Below are 19106 nucleotides of genomic sequence, written 5' to 3' on the forward strand. Positions count from 1 at the left end.
TCTGTTAATTGAAACATTGTAAGATTATGAGAACTGGTGAGTGTATTCAGCGAACCCAGCAGGCAGCAGCAGAAAGGAGGCACCGCTTCGCGGCAGCATGCAGCGAACCATTCTATTTTTTTCAGCCCTCCCGATGGCTCATGGATGCGCCTAGTTCCATTAGCACTGCTGTCATTTGCTGTGGTGCCTAAGTAGCGCTAGTGAATGGTTAGAACCACATCGGGCACTTGTCATTTTGTGTTGTGTAAGCTTTAATAATTAGTTGCCAACGAAAGGCCCTCGTGTGATGGGTGTTCTCGGGGTGCGCTAAACATGGCATCACAGCATGTTGCCGGATTTTGCAGTTCGAAATGGGTTGAGGCACAAACTGTGCATTGCTTGCAGGGGCAAGCGAGTCATCCCTGGCTGGCACGGAACGCCTGGCAGCTTCAATCGTGGAGCGGGTGCTGGGACCGGCTCTGTCCATGACGGCTGAACCTGCAACCTCAATGCCACCGGGTGAGCGGGGTGGAATTGGCCGCTCAGTTTATGTCGCCACACGAGAACGCTGTGCTTACATTGCAAGCCATTGCATAACGTTACACAAGCATTGTTGTCCAGGGGTTTTACCGTGTTTACCCGGTGCTCCCGTCCAGGTGCTCCGCCCATGAGTTGGCTGGAGGGTTTGGGCAGCACGGCACTCTCGGCTGTGGCAAGCGCCCTCCAGCAGTCGAGCAGCTGTGCGGGCGGCCTCTTCGCAGCTGCAAGCCAGCCGTGCCCTATGGACACTTCAGAGCCAACCACGACCACCACCACTACCTCGGGTGCAGCTGTGCCCTCCGAGGAGTTCGAAGGTGTGACCACCGAGCCCATTTTCCTTTTCTTTGTCCTTTCTGTATTTCGTCTTGGGAGCGTCTGAGCGTGTAGGCAACTTTCTGTGGCACTGGAGGCAAAGCTGCAGGGATGGAGCTTCTGCACTTATGTTACTGCACGAATTATTCTGGCTGCTTTGGACAGCGTTTTCAGTTTTTCAGAACAAATACTGAATCCTCATAGCTAGCTTCCACTCGTGGCAAGTTCTCATCTGCCCAAATGCACAAGATAGAAGTGGGAAAATAAGGAAGTTTGGCACTCGGCAGTGTATTTAGTCTTATTCTGCTGTTATAAATAAGTTTTTTTTTTCCTCAGGTCAAGCTTGTACAAATGAGAATGTAAGGATTTTTCTTTCTGGAGTGCTCTTACTTTTGCACGCTTTGCCTCCATTGCTTATATTTCATTGCCACAGACCGTGTCTTCCATAGCAATGAAATATAAGCAATGGAGGCAAAGCGTGCAAAAGTAAGAGCACTCCAAAAAGAAAAATCCTCACATTCTTATTTGTACAAGCTTGACCTGAGGGATAAAAAAAAAGCACGAGTTCGCGGGATTGAATCCCGGCCACGGCGGCCGCATTTCGATGGGGGCGAAATGCGAAAACACCCGTGTACTTAGACTTAGGTGCACGTTAAAGAACCCCAGGTGGTCGAAATTTCCAGAGTCCTCCACTACGGCGTGCCTCATAATCAGAAAGTGGTTTTGGCACGTAAAACCCCATAATTTAATTTTTTTAATATTTAATTTCGTGTCTTCCATTTATCACGGTGATAGCAAAAAATACTGTCCCGTTGTTTGCATAGCTGTGAAGCAATTGGTATTAAAGGCGCTAAATGTGCGAGGGGGCAAGTTTCCACACGAGCCTTCGCAACAAATGTGCTTTTTATCGAAGGGCCATTGACCAAGTTAGGGCATTGCGAGAAGACAGGCACAATGTACAATTTCTGTGATTCCTAGATGCAGGGAAATCTCTGGAGCTGGCAGCATTACTGTGTGATTCTGGCAATCGGAAGGGAATTAATGGTGTTACTTTGTGATTTTGTATATTTTGTCTTGGCAACTGTCAGCTCTTACGTTTGCTACTTTCAGATGCTTTTATTGCAGATGGCCAGAACCTCAGCACAGACGAAGGAGACAGGGACACTGCATCTCCAGGTGAGGAGATGGACGGTCTTTTTGTGCCTTGGCGCATGTAGTCGCCAACCGATAACTCTGACGTGCCCGATTACTCGGACAGCTTCATGACGCCGGCTGACACTGGTTGGCCCCATAGGCTTAGTGTATAAGGACAACCAGAATTTCTGGTTGTCCCTTACGCAAAAATTAGGCTAATTGATAGACTAATTCAGCCACCAGGTTGAGCAGAAAGAGCGATATATTTGTTTTGATACATTGGCAACTGGTGGCAGGCCATGGTGCCGGCGCTCCTCAACATGTTAGCTAATGAAGCCTAGTCAATCCAGTAGTCACTGGCCGCACCACTGAGTGCTTCAGCCAGGGTGTCGGAATGGTATGTTTTAGAGCGCAGCTCTTGGTCGCCCATTCCTGTGTTGTGTCGGCGTGCCTCGGCGGTGGTGTTTTCCTCTTAACCGAGCGAACAAGCACAGGCGAAAGATGAAAGTGAACACAGGAGGAAAGAATGAAAGGGGGTGTGAGGAGGAAAGTGGAGGAGGAGATTAGACCACCTATCGCTCGCACTATTCCTGCCTGAGATACGCGCTAATGCTGACGTTGCCTGACATCGGCGGTTTCATATTGCCAACTTTCACCAAACCAATGAAAAACATTTCAGTTTCATTCTGAAACAAAATAATAATGTTTCGGTTACGTTTTCATTCTTGTCAATCTTTTTTTTTTGTTTTTTTTTTAACACACTGCCTTCAGTGCTTCACTCCTCAAATTGCATGTATGAGCACTTTGAGCTGGTGGTCCTTTGGCACATGTAGTGCGGCATTGCATTGGGGTGCCTTCTTTGATATCTGTAGTTTGTAGGCTTCTTTGGATGTGGGAAGCAGCGGCTGCAGTTTGGTATAGTCCAACTTCTTGTGATGAGACTATATATCAAAATTTTTAGCAGCAAAAGCTCTTTTACATCAGATTCATGCATTTGTTTAACGTCATTTTCTTTGATTATGTGCAGACACAAGGGAAGCGGCTGCCATTGTGGAGGACGTCGGCTCCGAGGGATCGCAACAGCCAGCCGAGGAAGTGTGAGTTGGGGCTTGTGTTGTGCTTGCTGTACTTGTGACAGTGGCAGACTGTCACAAGTACAGCTTTGGCGGTTTCTTAAACTTGTAGCTCCCCCAGGAGATACTGTAGCTATGCGTTTTGTCGGCACTAATGTATCAAGTTCGTATGAGCATACTGACTCCATTTTCATGTGTCCTTGATTATAATGCACACTCATTTCATCTCCAGAGGAATGGAAAATGCAGTGCCCTTGACTATAACGCACACCTCTGTTTTCCCACTTAAAAAAATAATGCCGACTGAAATACCGGTGATAAATGGACGCCAGCTATGGGCGTTTTGGAAAACTTCTGGCATCTGCAGTACATCGAAGCACAGCCTTTGAGATTGGGAGGCAGGATTTGGACACTATCTCTTGGAAGATTTGATTTTGTAAATCATTCTAGCACACTCTTCTTATTTTAGTTAATCCTTTAGGAAAAAGGTGTGAATTATAATTCAGTAAATACGGTATGTGCCTTTGAGGTGCTACATCTACGCTAGAGTAAGTCAAGGTGACACCTTAAATTTGAAAGAACTAATGAAAGTAGCAACGTTTAGTAATCATTGCACGCGCTTTCATTGCACTTTCACGCTACGAAAACTATCCTACCTCCACTGCTCTGCAGGGAAGCTGGAGTTCCTGTGCCAGCACAGCCACCCCCAGTACAACGTGCTGCTGACGCAGCCGGGCCTTCTGTATCCAACGAATATGCAAGCATCTTGGGTGGTATGTGCCTCTTGCTTTGTAGTCTCATACCATTATTTATTATAGTACTGACTTGTTTGGTAGTGCAACCTGTTGCTTTGCCTTACCAATTCGGAAAGCGCCTTTTGTCCTTGCAAGGCAAGTATTGCATTCTTTACCTTCACCGGGGATACAAAAATATTGATGTGGTGTGGGAATTAAGCCAAAGTGAAAGAATGCACTTTAAGTCTGGCAAATATTTTTTAATGTTGGGACGTTTTTATAAGCTCATCGCATTTGTTAGCTAGAATCCAAACGAAACAGAAGTTCGCGGGAAGATTGAGGCTTGAAGTGGTCTACGAGGGGTTGAACAAATGATATTGCTAGAGGAAATGTTTCAACAAGAATACTGGTCTTTGCCCTGACCAAGGCAAGTCCCCTAAGCATTAGCTCCAGTGACATTTCCTTGTTCAGCCACACCTATTTATCTCCACGTCCATCAATGGAGGCATTTTGAAACAGTGTCAGTCACAAAGGATTAAGTGGCATGAGCCAAGGCGTCTGAGTGAGCCCAGTGAATGCGTGCTGTCGTGAGTCTTTTTGGAAGCAGACCGCCATTCCTCACGAAGTGCTGCAGGAGCAGAGCGCGGAACAGAGGAGGAGTCAGTACGGCAAATGCAATGCGTTGTTGATGTTGTTGAATTAGCCAAGCCACCGCATGTGTAAGCCGCTACATTCAAATGACGCCCTTGGCACACTCGATTTGTGCAGCTGTAGTGCGTAGCAGTCGGGAACGCCCATTGCGCCACCACCATCTTCGAGGGTGTTGCGAGAAAACTTGCCACCTGTCAAATCGAGTGCATGTGGTCTGGGGTGGCAGAGCTCGATATATCCATTTTATGGCCGACCCCGTTTGAAATAAAAAAATTAAAATGCATGCGATTTTTTAGGTGATATAGAAAGTGTTCGACGTACGCAACAATTCAATGCATCAGTGTTCGATATATCGAGGTTTGACTGTATCGCGTCGGTCCCATCAGGGTCAAATTAACGGAAGTCTGCTGTACTATTAACTGCATGGGGCCATCATGGTTGCTTCAAGTGTGTCTCCAGTGCAAAGATTTTGGAATGAAGAGAGAGGCCTTATCTGTGCTTCTTGCTTGTTGTGCCTTTTCCCTGCCATTGCAGATGTAGAGATTCCCGAGGGCGTGGACCCATCTTTCCTGGCCGCCCTGCCCGAGAACATCAGGCAGGAGGTGATAGCAGAGCAGCTGAGGCTTCAGCGGCTGCGCACGCATGCCCAGCAGCAGCAGCAACAGCAGCAACAGGCGGCAGCCTCCTCTGCCGACGGCACTGCCACCTTCACCGAGGTCAACCCAGAGTTTCTGGCTGCCTTGCCTCCCAGCATCCAGGAGGAGGTGAGGCTCTCCCTTCTTTGGGTACCGTAAATACCGTATGCACTTCACTAAAAGCGGCACTCGTTGATTTTGTTGAGAAAAGGTTTAAAGTCGACGACAAAGTGTACAATTGAGTGAGAAGGTTAACGTCCACTTTGAAACGGTGCAAACGGGGCAAAAGACAATAAAAGAAGCACGTAGGGCAAGTGTTATAACAGCAGACAACGCTTGTTTTCCTTATCTGTACTGGAAGGGGACCTGATAGACAGTAAAGCAGCCAGGCAAGCATGAATTACTGAAGTCAGTGGCAGCACCCAACACCGCATTACCTGTGTGCCCTTTGCAGGTGCTGGCGCAACAGCGTGCCGAGCAGCAGCGGCTAGCCGCACAGAACTGCAACCCTGACGCACCCGTGGACCCGGCCTCGTTCATTCAGACTTTGCCACCAGGGCTGCGGCAGCAGGTGCTGGCCGACATGGATGACTCTCTGCTGGCCCTGCTACCGGCAGAGCTGGCCTCTGAGGCGCATTCACTGCGGCGGGAACTCGAGGCCCGTCACCGGCAGATGCAGGAGCGTTTCTTCTCCTCCCACGGGGGCACGGCTCTTTCACGCATACTCCGGTCGGCAGGTGAGTGGCACCATGAGGCTGCGAGGGTTGTGCTTGCACTATTTACACCTTGTAGGGAATATCTTTGTCTTAAAACAATTATCATCTATCTCGCGTGCCTTTATTTTCTTTAACTCAGCATGTCTGGTACTTCCAGGCCACAAACGGCATGCGTGTTATCAGTGTGACATATTATTCTTGACGTGAAGGTAGCGCGTCCAGTGTTTTCGTGAAAGGAAATGCAAGCGAACCTCTCGGCTGTGTCTGTACCTCGTTTTTCTGACCTTCAGCTGGCCGCATGGGCACCCGCTACACGATCCACACGGTGCCGCACCACCGGGGTCAGTGGACGTGGAACGCGCTGTCCTCCCGAGGCGGCGCCGGTGGCGGCTCCTCTGGCGGTGGTGCGCTGGGCCCGCCGAGCTCTCAGCAGGCTCGTGGCCGGCAGCTGCTGGACCACGAGGCCCTGGCCTGCCTGCTGGTGCTGCTATTTGTGGATGAACCACGACTCAACACGGGCCGCTTGCACCGGGTGCTCCGCAACCTTTGCTACCACCCGCCCACGCGACACTGGGTTGTCAAGGTCAGTGCCTATGGCATGAATTTGAGGTTCGGGTGGAGGTGCGGCCGGCCGTGTAGTTGCTGAGGGGCTAGCTCACGCGAGGGAAGCCGGCCGAACGGTGGGTAGGGGTTGTATTTTTCTGACAGTTTTTCATTTTTAGTTGTTTTTGCTTTTGATTGTTGGCTTGGACACATTGCCATGCAATTAGAAAAATGGAAGTGGTTTGAACCTACACAACACTTCACAATACAGGCTCTGAAGAAGTGCATTTGGCAAGCACTCTCAAGTCAATTTGAGAAATGCAGAATATCAGATGCAGTATGTAGGATAACACGTGAATCATAGGTGGCATTAAAAAGCATTTTCACAGTGGTGATAAACTTCCATCACGTCAAAGTAAATTCTGCAGGTTTCATTTTTTCCCTGGTTGCGAGTATCTGAAGAATGCTGTTGTTGTAGCGCATGTATAAGCAAGGGCCGCATATAGTGTTCCGTTAAAATTGCCCCTACCGCAATATTTTGTGTACGCTTCACTGCATAACACAGCTCTACTTGTGCCGAAGCTGACCAAACAAAACCGGCAATTGTGAAATGCAGATAAGACCCTTGCAGGCCCCAAAGTGAATGTAGCCCTGTACTTGGCTGAAATGGCCCAGTGTGCGTAGTTTCCGGTAGGTTCTAATTGATGCGTACTTTTCCAGATGCTTTGCCAACTTCTCTGTGCATGCGTTCTCCAATGTTTGAGCAGCGCCTGGCTATTGCAACTTCGTTAATTTGTTGCAAACTTCAGGTCGCTTGTTACAACATGCGAGAGTCCATTTCTCTCTGCACTGTTATATTTTCAATGGGGTTCCATTGTGCACTAGAAAATCTGCTCTACTGCTACTGCATTCTTCGCAAGGTAGACATCTCACAACCACTTTGATACAATAACACCTTATTGTGCTTGGACAGGCGCTGTAAGTTCTCTTTTCATGATACAATTTTCCAAGGGAATTGTCTGGGCCATATCCACTGCCTACTCAGTGACGGTGCTTCTGAATCTGCGTATATAGTTTTTATGCTTTAATCTTGTAGGCTTTCACGTGCACCTGCCCTGCAAGAACCATATTGCAACCTGCAGTATGTACTAAATACATAAAATTTAAAGCTGAGAGTGCATAAGATTTGGGGGCAGGTTAGTTTGAATTAGAATGTGCAAATATCGATTATCTCCGCGGCATATTGAATAGCAATGTGCTATTGTGAATATTGAATATTGTCATAAGTTCATGTGTTGCACGAACTTGCCGTGACCCTGCAGATTTCGGGATCTTTGACAGGTGGCAAGTCACGCTGAACCTGATCGTGAAACGGCGCACACGGCACCTGCTCTTTACTGTCGGTGCCAGACACTAGAGTTGCATGATGTGGGCTGCTGAGCACGAGGTCGCGGGATCGAATCCCGGCCACGGCGGCCGCATTTCGATGGGGGCGAAATGCGAAAACACCCGTGTGCTTAGATTTAGGTGCACGTTAAAGAACCCCAGGTGGTCAAAATTTCTGGAGTCCTCCACTACGGCGTGCCTCATAATCAGAAAGTGGTTTTGGCACGTAAAACCCCAAATATTATTATTATTATTAGAGTTGCATGATGCTCTGTCTTTTCATCAGTTATGCAATTGGCCTTACAATAACCCCCCTGCCATAAAGTTGGGATAGCCCTTTTGCGTTTGGAGAAAAATTGAAAGCAAGACTTCATGCAATAAATCAAATATTGCCGCAAAACACATGTCCACTGTTACTGATAACTCCATTTGGCCTCAGTGATACAGAACATAAGTAATTCATTAAGGTATAGTCTGGAAAATAGGTCAAGTTTATTTTTCAAAAAGATATTGCTGCAAAGTCTCTCCTTGACTTTATACTGGTCCTTGGGACAAACTGAAGTCATCTGGCAACATGTGGGAGCCGCAGGCCTTTTGGCATCCGCATCGTTATCGCCTTCATGTTACCTGATGCGGACAATGTTCAGACACTGTTCAACCGACGTCATCTTCCTTTCTTTTTGCAGCTATCATACCTGGCGTTGTTAAATTTGCAACTACCTGTAAAATGAGTACTGGTACTCGACGGTCATTTAACTGCAGCGTTTAAATAAAGTTGCTTTTGTAACTAAATGTGGTGGCACCCGCGCCAATGTAGTGTGGTGATACTTTACACAATTTTAGTGCAAAGCAACCGCATTTGAGCACATTTTGGAGCCTCCTAGCGTTATGTAAGTACCGTAAAAACCGGACTATAGGTCGGGCCGGAATATAGATTGATCCCCCAACTAACGAATTCTAAAAATGAAAAAATATTTTTCAATGGCAAAAGTACCGAAAGACACCCTTACCTTGAAACAAATGCGACTCATGCACAATAGTGACAGTATTTGTTTAAATGCTGCTCGCATGTGAACCCGACCAATTTTTAACAGTATCGCACTACCATCGACCCGCGTGCTTGTCAGCACCTTATTAATGGCACTGAGCGGCGAAACAAACGAGATACGCACATGTGTACACTTGCGCTTACTTTTGCTATTTCGTTGCTCTGTGCCGTGATAAGGTGCTGACAAACACGCAGGTCGATGGTCGCCCGATACTGTTAAAAATTGGCCGGGTGTACAGTACACAGAAGGGCACGAAGTGCGCAAGCACTACTCGGAATCAGAGCAATGCCTTTGATCAGAGTCATCCGAACTAGAGTTGGCACATCCCAGTCCAGAGGCGTGCGTGATCTTACACGCAGCTCTCGGACAAACTACGCAACCTTGTCTTCCAGTTCTGCGGTCCGCCCACGGAATGACATTTTCTGTTGGTTTGCTGCTTCTGCCTCCACCAGTACTGAATGCTCTTTTCGGATACTCCAAATTCGTGCTGTGCCGCGAGGTTGCCGTGGGCTTCCGAACACTCAGTCGCCTTTCTCTTGAAGGCGACTGTGAATTTTCAACTTCCGCTCATTTTGAAACAAAATATGAAAAAGCAGCCTTTAACCAATATAACTTTGTGACAAGTAAAAGCAAATTGGCGGTGCCACAATGTCGCCACGCCGCGCTGCTGCTGATGGTGAGGGCGAAGGCGGCTCTTTACTTCATCTGCCCATTGTTGTAAGACTTCCGTAGTTTTTCCGCCAATGTCCGGTATATAAGACGAGGGTCAACTTTTTGCAATGGTTTTTTGAAAAAAAATTAGACATATATTCCGGTTTTTACGGTAGGTAATATGCGGGGTTACTTTCCGGCAAATTTCATTGATGCAGGATTGTAGTACAGCAACATTTTATTGTCGAGAGGAACAAAATGCATTGAATCCTATGGCGTTCGCCGGGGATATGAAAATATTTCATTGTTGCAAGAATTTCGTTGTCGTGGGTTTTGGCTATACTACAGCTGAGCAGTAATCAGTGCTGGCATACAAATTTGGTGTTCCCTTTAATTAACAATAGACCGTACTGTATGTCTTGGTTTCTGTGTGCCTATGTTACTGATACCTTGCTACATTCTTGTTATGCAATGCTATGAGACTCCCGAGCATGTGCAGCACCGTATTTTCTTGCCCAAATTAGTAAGCATCAAATTTTGTGAAAACTTGATATTCATCATTTGATTCGACATTCAGCTTTTCTTTTTCTTGATTCGATTTGAAATCCACCACTTGGTATTTGCTAACCCTTAGTTAATACGCTATCAGTAGATTCATTTTTAGAGACAGGGCGAACATGAACCCTTGTCAGGGCAAAAGCCAGTTTGCTTTATTGCTGCTGCTTGACAGGCTTTCTTTCTCTGCCCAAGTACCCCATCTTGCAGGAATTGTTAAATGCTTCTACGAGGACCATTACCGCTAGGCAAGACAGCACTCTGCAGCCATGCAAATGTTTCTAGCCACCCGCGAAGCATTAAACTCGCATGCCCGTCGTTTCCCTGTGTACAGTCCCTCCTGTCCATCTTGGAGAAGACGAAAGAGAACAAGCCCCTGGAGGCTGCCAGTGCCTCACTGGACAGCACGGCAATTGCGGGCGCCAATGCGGCCAGCCCCGGCTCGCAGCAGCAGACGGCCAGAGGCAAGAAGCTGAGCAAGGCCCAGTCTGCTGGCCTCCAGCAGCAGCAGCCGTCGTGGCTCTCCATCAGCCTGGACGCCGCGCTGGGGTGCCGCACTAGCGTCTTCCAGATCGTGCGGCACTGCAGCAGCCGCCGCCCCTGCCCACAAGTCACCATCCACCCCCAGGCGTCGCCGGTCGTCTGCCGGTGAGTTCACCTGATCTCTCGAGCTTCCTGAAAGACTGTGCAAGGCACAGACCTTTCTCTAGAAAATTACTAGAGGTAACTCCTGGGTAAGTGTCTGCACGAGCTGTGAGCATGGCAGTTCACCTTGCACGTAAACGATAGCAAGTGCGGGGATTTGCCTAGCCATCGCCTTTCTGCCTTCAAGTGGCCTTGTGACTTTGCAAAATGATCGTATTCAAGAAAATGTGGCATTATAAAAGCAACATTTAGCTATCATGCATGTGCACCAAGTCTTATTGCCCTATATGTTTAGAAAGTAGGATTGCTGTGAAATTTGAGCCAACAAAGACAGTTAAGTCATAAGAAAACTCTGCAAGAACATCTGAAGCCACGAGCATGAAGATCAGACAAATCTATGTCTCGCCATTATTTCCATCGTAGCTGAACTATCGCAGTACCAGAGCTTCTCTTAGTAATTTTTTCAGGAAACATGGTGTGTAATGACTGTCCTGATCAGGGTTGACAATGATGCCAAATTTATTGGAGCAGTCCAGAATTTTGAGTAAATGTACTTTGTCCTGACCTGGCCCACTCGGGGACAGCAAAATGTCGTGACTGTTGTTTTTCCTATTGGATAACAAGAAAAATAGACCAGATTTTCTTTTTATGATGCCTCACAGCTTGTTTGCACATTCCTCTTTCTGGTGCTTTGACACCATAGCATTGAGGGCCCGGTGTCACAGAAAATCTGCTGTCGGCATCAATAAAGTTGTCCGTGAGCAAAAATTTCCGTATATATTTAGGCATATGTATATTGCATGCCTTGCCATACAGTCGAACCCAACTATATCGAACCCATGTACATCAATTTCTGCATATCAAACAATTTCTGAAGATGGCATAGTAAAAATTATGCTAACATCGAACAAAAATAGCGGCGACTCCCTATATGTCAAACATCAAGCAGCGCAAAAGTGCCCCCAGAAGTTGGCTTTCCCTCGTGGTGGTGGGGAAGCCTGGTGGTGCGGGGCTCCATCCACCCACTCTGCCTACCGTGACCGTGCCGCGTCGTGTGAGCCGTCGGCACACCCCTGCAAAAAATTATCCTGGCCCATCCGCAGCACATGTTCAGACAACCAATCGGAGGCTCTTGTGCCCTCGTCGTGCAAGTGGTCTCGCTGCTTTTCTGGTTCATTGTGTTTGCACCCTGTGGGCCTGCTCCCATAGTGCTGCCGTGATGGCTAGCGCAAAGCCACAAAATTTGCCTTTCGCCGTGAAGCTTGAAATCGTGAATAGAGTCGAACGCAATGAGAAGTCGAATGTTGCCGCAGTGTACAAGATTCCGAGGAGCACTCTTAGCACGATCTTTAATAAGGGCGAGATTAGGGCTAAAGCGGACAAACTCGTCACCCAGTGCCCGTCGTGCCCATGCTTATGCACGGCAACGTCGAGGCAGCCGTGTGCAAGTGGTTCAGACGTGCCGGCTTACGCGTGCCCGGTGGTGACTCTGAAAATTCTGATGAGTGCGACGAAGCCGTTGCCAATGTCGCTGAAGTTTGGAGCAAGCTGTCAGAATTTCCGGAAGCTGTTGACAGATCAACAGTCAACGAGTTTGTGAGTGCAGATGATGGGTGTTGCGACTAAGGGAGAGCCCCAAAACCAAAGACTACATCACCAACATCGTACCGAGCACAAGTGCTAGTGGGCACAATGTGAAAAGCAACGACAATCCTTCGCCGACGTCATCCGAGGTGATTGGTGCACTTGCACTAGTCCGGCGCTTCTGCGCGAATGTGGAAGGTTGCAGCCTCAGCTGCTCAGACTCTTTAGACAAGTCGCAGCGTGGAGTGCCACTCATCGGGCCGTGATGGATCATCTGGGAATACGCATCCCTTGCTTCAGAACGTAAGTTTGATGCCACTCTACAGGCATCGCGTGCGGATTCGGCGCCGGATGTAGATTTATGCGAAGGGGCTGTAGTCTCGATCGATTGCCTTCAGGTATACGAGATACGATCACTTTCGTGCTTGGTACTGGACATGTCGGTGCCTCCAGGCAACAGTGTGCACTGGAGAAATTCTGCTGCATGCGTGGAGCACTGTTGCTCTGCATCTGGGGCCGAGTTACGCAAAATCTCGCAAAAGTGATTGTATCTCCAAAAGCTACTGCTCCACGGCAATGCTGCCACTGCTGATTGACGCATGTGGTGCACTTTTGCACTGTCAGCAGTGCAGCTCTATATCTTTGAGCAAAGCTTGCCAAGGTAGGCTAATGAAATTTTGACAGTAAAGTTTCATGCTTCGGTGCATTACCTATCTGTGCTGTCTCATTTCGCAGCAATGAAGTTCCCGCAAAAGCAAATTTTTTTCGCATTCCCTGCCTATTTCGTTATTGCAAGGTTCAACTGTATGACATATGGTATATGCGGGTTATACTGCCAGATCATTCTATCACTAATGTTGCTCATACTTTGTCTTACATAAATGACAAAGTTATTCCTCGGAATTTTGCGGATGACAGCCTACAAAAAAATGTCATGAAACAAAACACTCACAGCACATGCCTTTTACGTTAAATCTTCTCAGACATAAATGTTAAAAGTGCAGAACAATAACATGCCTGAAAATGGTGGACACTTCTTTTGCTTTGCACTACGCCTGGGATTGGGCCACACAAGAGGCTCTGTTTCTACCAGAAAGCTTACCTTCGTGCATAGCATTCACCGCCAGCATTTCCCAGTAAACATTACGGTTACATAAGCTGCGGTTGCCGGGAAGTGTGAGAGGCAGTCAGGGATTTTTTAATGCTATCGTGTTCCCCAGCACCTCGACAGAGAAGCTCCTGGCCCTCGGACTCCACAACACGTTCAAGGAGCTCAAAGAAGCACAATTAGGGTCGCAGCTACTCAGACTCCAGCAGACTACCACGGGCAGAAAGCTCCTAAAAAAACTGGGGCACAAAGAAATTGAAAGCAAGAACAAAGAACGGCAAACCTACCCGATGAGTATCGCAGCACCATCAAGGTAGGGTCCCTACCAAGAAACATGGCCCCGAATTTACACACAGCCAGGCGGAACGCTAGGGCAAAATATGTAGAAAAATACCTAGCAATAAAAGCGAACACGGTACACACGGACGCCGCGGTATATCCTCGAGCACGAAGGGAAACAGAACAAAGAGTTGTCGCGGCAGTAGTAGACTTGGACTATAGGGAAATGGCTTGCGCGTCAGCACCGGATTGTACGGTAACCGAGGGAGAGGAAATGGCTGTTGCTCTAGCAGCTGTGGAGGGCTACCGCACAAATAGATCCCTTATAATTCTAACAGACTCCAAGGAAGCATGCCGAAACTACATTAACGGCAGAATCGGTCTAAAAGCGCTCCAGATCTTCCTCCGCGCTGGCCAACAGAATAAACGCATTAGACACACCATCTTTTGGGTACCGGGGCACACTGAGATTGAGGGCAACCAAAGGGTAGATAGGATCGCTCGCGAGCATACAATCCGAGCGGACCTAAACAGAGATCCTGAGGACCTCATGACAGTGATCCCAACGTACTCTGACGTACTAAATTACCATAGAGGGACGAGGATCAGATATCCCCCGCCTCACAATACACTCAATCAAGAACCAGCAGTTTACTGGCGAAAGCTGCAGACAGTAACCTTCCCAAACTTCCATAAACTATGCAAAATGTTCCCAAGTCAATACAGGACAGGGCCCGTGGTGTGGCGCAATACCCACACTTTATCACATCACATGGGAGTGCAATACGAATAGGGCATCCCACAATATAGAAAGTCCGAGTGCGGAGCAGTGGGACAGTGTGCTCTCCAGCGGTGACCCTAGCCTCCAACGGAGGCTGGTGGATCATGCCGGACGAGCAGCCACGCTCAGTGGTGCCCTGGAATAGGGGTGCCAACCATGCAGGCCGGAGATCGTCATCAACCCATAGAAGATCAAGACATCCGGCCCAACCGCTGAATTACTCTTTCTAGAGTAAAAGTTTACTTCCTCCTCCTCCTCCACTCTTAAAGGCAAAGCTGAAGCGTCCTCCATGTTTTTTGCTCCATTGTCGTAAATATAAAGGTGGTTTACTTTTTGTCATTCTAGTTCTGTTGTAAGTCCCAACCAATCACAGCTTCATCCTTATTGGTAGCCGTGCTAGGCAATTGCACTACACCTCCTTGGTTGTGAGTTGCGATATGGTAGGGCTAAAAAAAAGTTACTTTCTTTGCACGTACAGACTGGCAGCTCCTGGCACTTACAGGCTCTGTTGTTGCCAGCTGCTATGCTTCCCTCCCCTCCACCCTTTTGTCCAGACTTCGTCCACTTGTGAGTTGGCAGCCCTGGTCCTGATGTTTGAACTACAGTAGCTGATGGATTTTTAGGACTCCAAAAATTCGGACGTGATGGATACCGAGGACTTCATAAATGCACCGTCAGGGTTCCTACAGAGCTAATGCAGTTTTGCGACCAATGTTTTTTTTTTTTTCATTTTATTTTTAGGAATTAAGGTCTTTTATGGTTTTCTGCGCTAAATCGCACGTTCCAAGCCATGCTACCCAATCTAGGAGGCTCCGCCATGTTGGATTTCCCACAGGCTTGGCTTCCAGTGGCCCCTCTATGGCCTACAAGATTGGAGCCGCCCTTTATCAATAGAGCGTGCGCCATTCTATGTCTCTGATGCCATGCCCACGCTTCATTGGCTGACAAAATGCTCCAAGGGACGGCATTTTTTTTTCTTTTTCGATCAGCACTTTTGTCATAATCACTTGGTGCAGGATCCATTTCTTTTTTTTTTTTTTTTTGTTCTTCTTTTAACGTTCGATTGCTATTTGGCACGTGGTGTGTCCACAGAGCAAGTGTGTCTCCGGGACGTCTCGTGTGCTTGTGCCTTTGTGTGATCGGCGCCACCTTGTGTGCCTTTTGTAGGTGTAAGTGGCACGAAGAAACGTGGTTCTTTTCTTCGATCTCCATGGTAATCTCCTTTGGCAGAAGTTGCCAACACGGTGGCCCTTGTTAAATGTAAACAGAAACATCACTCTTGCAGAAATTCAAGCTTATCTGATCACCTCCAAGCGTAGTTAATATTTGTAAGCCCCCCTCTAAGTCTAACAAATTTTATTTTTTGGGCTGAGCAAGTTCTTGGACTGTTCAATTTTCGGCACAATTTGTTCCCCACGAGTTCCGGAAGATAGGTCGGCGACTGTACAGTCATTGCCAACCCTGCCTTGATGAAATCCCTTGACAGCACATCCACCAATGAGTATTTTTTTGCAACAGCTCCTCAAAAGCTACTTTGAGTATTTTGCCCAGCAAGTTGACAATCTTGAACTTATTTAGATAATGGAATGATGATAGCATGCCATTGTTGCACAATAGCTTCTGTTCCTAAAACCAGTTTTAGTGGCTCACGCATCTTGCCACAATGCAAACTCAAGTGTAATTAGCACTAAGGGAGCTTCTTTGGCTATGTGTTTTCACATTTTGGAAACGCCCCCAAATAAAAACGAGGCTGACATTCACCAAGCTAAGCAGTTGTGACTAGTAACTCCCCATGGTGGCTCAGGTGCTCTGCTGCCGAGTGCAAGGTGGTGGGTTCAGCTCCTTGCCATGGTGTGGCTACTCTCTTCAGTAGTCTTTGAAGATTGGGCACTAAAGTGTTCAGTGCAATAGCTGTAAGAACTTGTGTAGTGGTGAGCATAATTTTGCCTGATTAGCACTTGTTACCACATTGGACTGTCTTTAAATGTAACCTCAAGGGACCGGGGAAATTGGTTACATTTATCAGGAGTTCCATTTACTGAGAGACAAGGCTGAATAAGATTGCATGAAAACAAAAGCAACCATCCATGAGGATGGTGTTCAGTTTAAGAGGCAGTTTTGTGTAAGTAGATTCGTTTAAGTTCCGTTTATCGAGACTGCACTGTGCATCAATAGATGCCCTCTCTCCCTCCTCTGAAAAACTGAAGTGCCAGACCTGAATGCATGGACCACTAGCAGTTCTAAATTTTAGAGCAATAATTTGCTGTGCACTGCCAAGTAGATGCACGAGATGTAGTAAAATACAGACAGGGGAAGCTTTTGACTTATTTAGTATACTTATGAGCTGGCTATTCTGCAGCATAAATCTATGTTCATGTGTAAAGTGGGGCCCTTCTATTGGACTTGTGGCTCTACGTTTACTTGGCCGACCTTCTGGAATACTATTCTCTTCAATGCCTGGGCTGTGTGGTGCTTTGTCTGGAATGGCCTGGCTTCCTTGGAAGGCCTGTGCTTCTAATTGTGCTACATCTGATTTTCTAAAAATTTTATATGCACGTGCAATATGGTGAATTAATGCACGTGAATTATGGTTGGCGTTGTCATCATAGCTCTGCTAATTTAAGTGCCCATGCTGGCTGAAAGCCCCAAATATAAACCTTTGTCTGAGCTTGTTCACCAGAACGGTTCTTAAGAAACACCTGCTCACATCGGTGTGCATTCCTGAAGACTTCAATCTTTGTTTAGAGTGCAGCTCTTAGGTGCCCATTCCTGCGGCGAGTGAACGAGTACAGCAAAAGAAGAAAGGGTGAATGCGGAGTGCGAGACAAGACGAGAGCTGCGAACGGCAAATACCAATGAGAGTAGCCCTTTCAGTGATGTGCGTGTGGGAAACTGATGCCATGCGAAGCTGCCTGACCGCTCAATGCATATTCGTATCTGGTCTCAGCTAGACCGCTCCTTTTGTACTATCATCTGCTCTTGTCGGCTCCTGTATGCGCTTGCATCGACTGTCATGGTTTCAGATTGTTCTGTAATCTGATTATATGCACGACATGACTTGTGTAGTACTTTCTAGAAGCCAAGCAGCACCAGCGATTACACTAGAACCTTCAAGTCATGCATAGAAGCCGACACGCTTGACCCGCATATCACATTTTCGACCATTGCAGACTCTGCTGCATGTCTCTCTCAAATTCTTTGCCTCAGTATATCGCGAAATTAAAACACATGTAGAGCTGCGCTCAAGCTTCACATTAGGGAATATTGTAATCGTCTGTGATTTTTTTTTTTTTTCTTATATAACGATGAAGGCCTGAAGTGTGGAATTCCCTGTTTCCCCAGGCATGTTCTGGACACATTGATCTCATTGGCCAAGAGCTTCCCCGTCCATTTCCTCCCGGAGAAAGTCCGTGGTGGACCACCAGGCGCACCGTCAAGTGGCAAGACAAATGCGGGCGGCACCAGTGTCTCGTGCCGCCCATCATCGCGGTCAGCACCCTCGACGTCGGGCATGGCATCACCGCTGGTGGCCGAGCCAGGCAAGGACGGTGACTTCTGGAGCGTCCTGGTGCGGCTCGACTGCAACGCGTCGGGTGTCAGTGCTGGGAAGCGCACCCCCAAGGCGGCACCGCCAGAAGAGGAAGGCAGCGCGGGTGCGTAGGCATTACGCTGGTGTCAATGCATGTCAGTGCTCGCAACGAAGGGTGCGTGTATTCAATTCACGCTAAATACCATTTTGAAGAAATTAGAACGGTGAGGTAGACTGACAGAAATAAATGAATGAAATTACCAACATAAGTAAATACTAAGAGAATAAGATGTTTTCATAAGAGCAAAAGATTTCAGGCAGCAAGCAACTGCTATACTGGCTTACAGAAATCTCCCAAACTGTTCTGTCTCGGATAGCATCACTGTACCTTCTGCACAACAGTGCTGCTTTTGACCATTTTTCTTATCATCTTTGCAATGGCTGTTGAGCTAGCAAAACATTCTTGCCACTGAATCAAGTTGGTCAATGTTCCTGCTGCCTGAAAAAAGGAGCATTAACGTTGAAAAAATAGTATAGATAGATGGCTCTGTAGGAAAGCTCGCATGGTGGACAGCAAGGATATTAAAAAGTGCTGGTTACCGCCGTCCTTGGAACAGTTAATCCCCATTGGTTGTTCATCACTTGCTTCGACATCTCCATGTGCAGGGTCTTTTGAGTCATCTCCCTTGGCTCAGCTGATCTCACTACTGGCGCACCCCGTCGTGAAACGGAGCTCCGTGCTGACAGACCGCCTGTTGCGGCTATTGGCACTGGTCTCCATGGCGATTCCAGACCAGGAGAAGAACAAACCACCGCCTGCCGCTGCTGCTGCCACTGCTCCCACTCCAGCAGCGGCTTCTACGTCTAACAACACCGCGCTGGACCTTGACGGGGCTCTGCTGGGTCGGGCAACCGAGGTACCTTCGTGCTCTCGGCAGGAGCAGCAGCAACAACCACAACAGCAACCACAGCAGCAGCCGCCTTCACAGCCGCAGCCACAGCCACATCACCCTCCCACAGTTGCCGAAGGTGGGTGCACTTGATGCTCCTGCTTGATTGGTGGAATGCGCAGTCTTATCACGACCGAATCTCGATATAAATATTGGTATAAAATATATTACTGAAGTAATTAAAGTACAGTGCAGTCCATTTACAACGATATCAAGAAGAATAAAAAGTTTAATTGTCATAACCAATCACTCTATGTGGACGGCCGTAAAAA

The 19106-nt window shown here is 47.6% G+C and overlaps 1 protein-coding gene across 10 annotated transcripts in view; it reads left to right on the plus strand.

The window, feature by feature from the left end:
* HUWE1 (HECT, UBA and WWE domain containing E3 ubiquitin protein ligase 1) overlaps positions 1–19106 on the plus strand; it is a 179190-nt gene that overhangs the window by 134044 nt on the left and 26040 nt on the right. For 9 of the 10 annotated variants that reach the window (XM_075668491.1, XM_075668500.1, XM_075668496.1 and 6 more), the window contains 11 exons: positions 385–498; positions 636–833; positions 1942–2007; positions 2993–3062; positions 3711–3811; positions 4958–5187; positions 5513–5795; positions 6065–6357; positions 10293–10606; positions 17698–18008; positions 18551–18913. In XM_075668491.1, the coding sequence (XP_075524606.1) occupies positions 385–498; positions 636–833; positions 1942–2007; positions 2993–3062; positions 3711–3811; positions 4958–5187; positions 5513–5795; positions 6065–6357; positions 10293–10606; positions 17698–18008; positions 18551–18913 (2343 nt within the window). The remainder of the gene's footprint in view (positions 1–384; positions 499–635; positions 834–1941; positions 2008–2992; positions 3063–3710; positions 3812–4957; positions 5188–5512; positions 5796–6064; positions 6358–10292; positions 10607–17697; positions 18009–18550; positions 18914–19106) is intronic. The other variant, XM_075668495.1, reaches the window with a different exon arrangement.

The sequence above is a fragment of the Dermacentor variabilis genome, chromosome 9, assembly GCF_050947875.1.
Source record: "Dermacentor variabilis isolate Ectoservices chromosome 9, ASM5094787v1, whole genome shotgun sequence".
NCBI lineage: Eukaryota > Metazoa > Arthropoda > Arachnida > Ixodida > Ixodidae > Dermacentor > Dermacentor variabilis.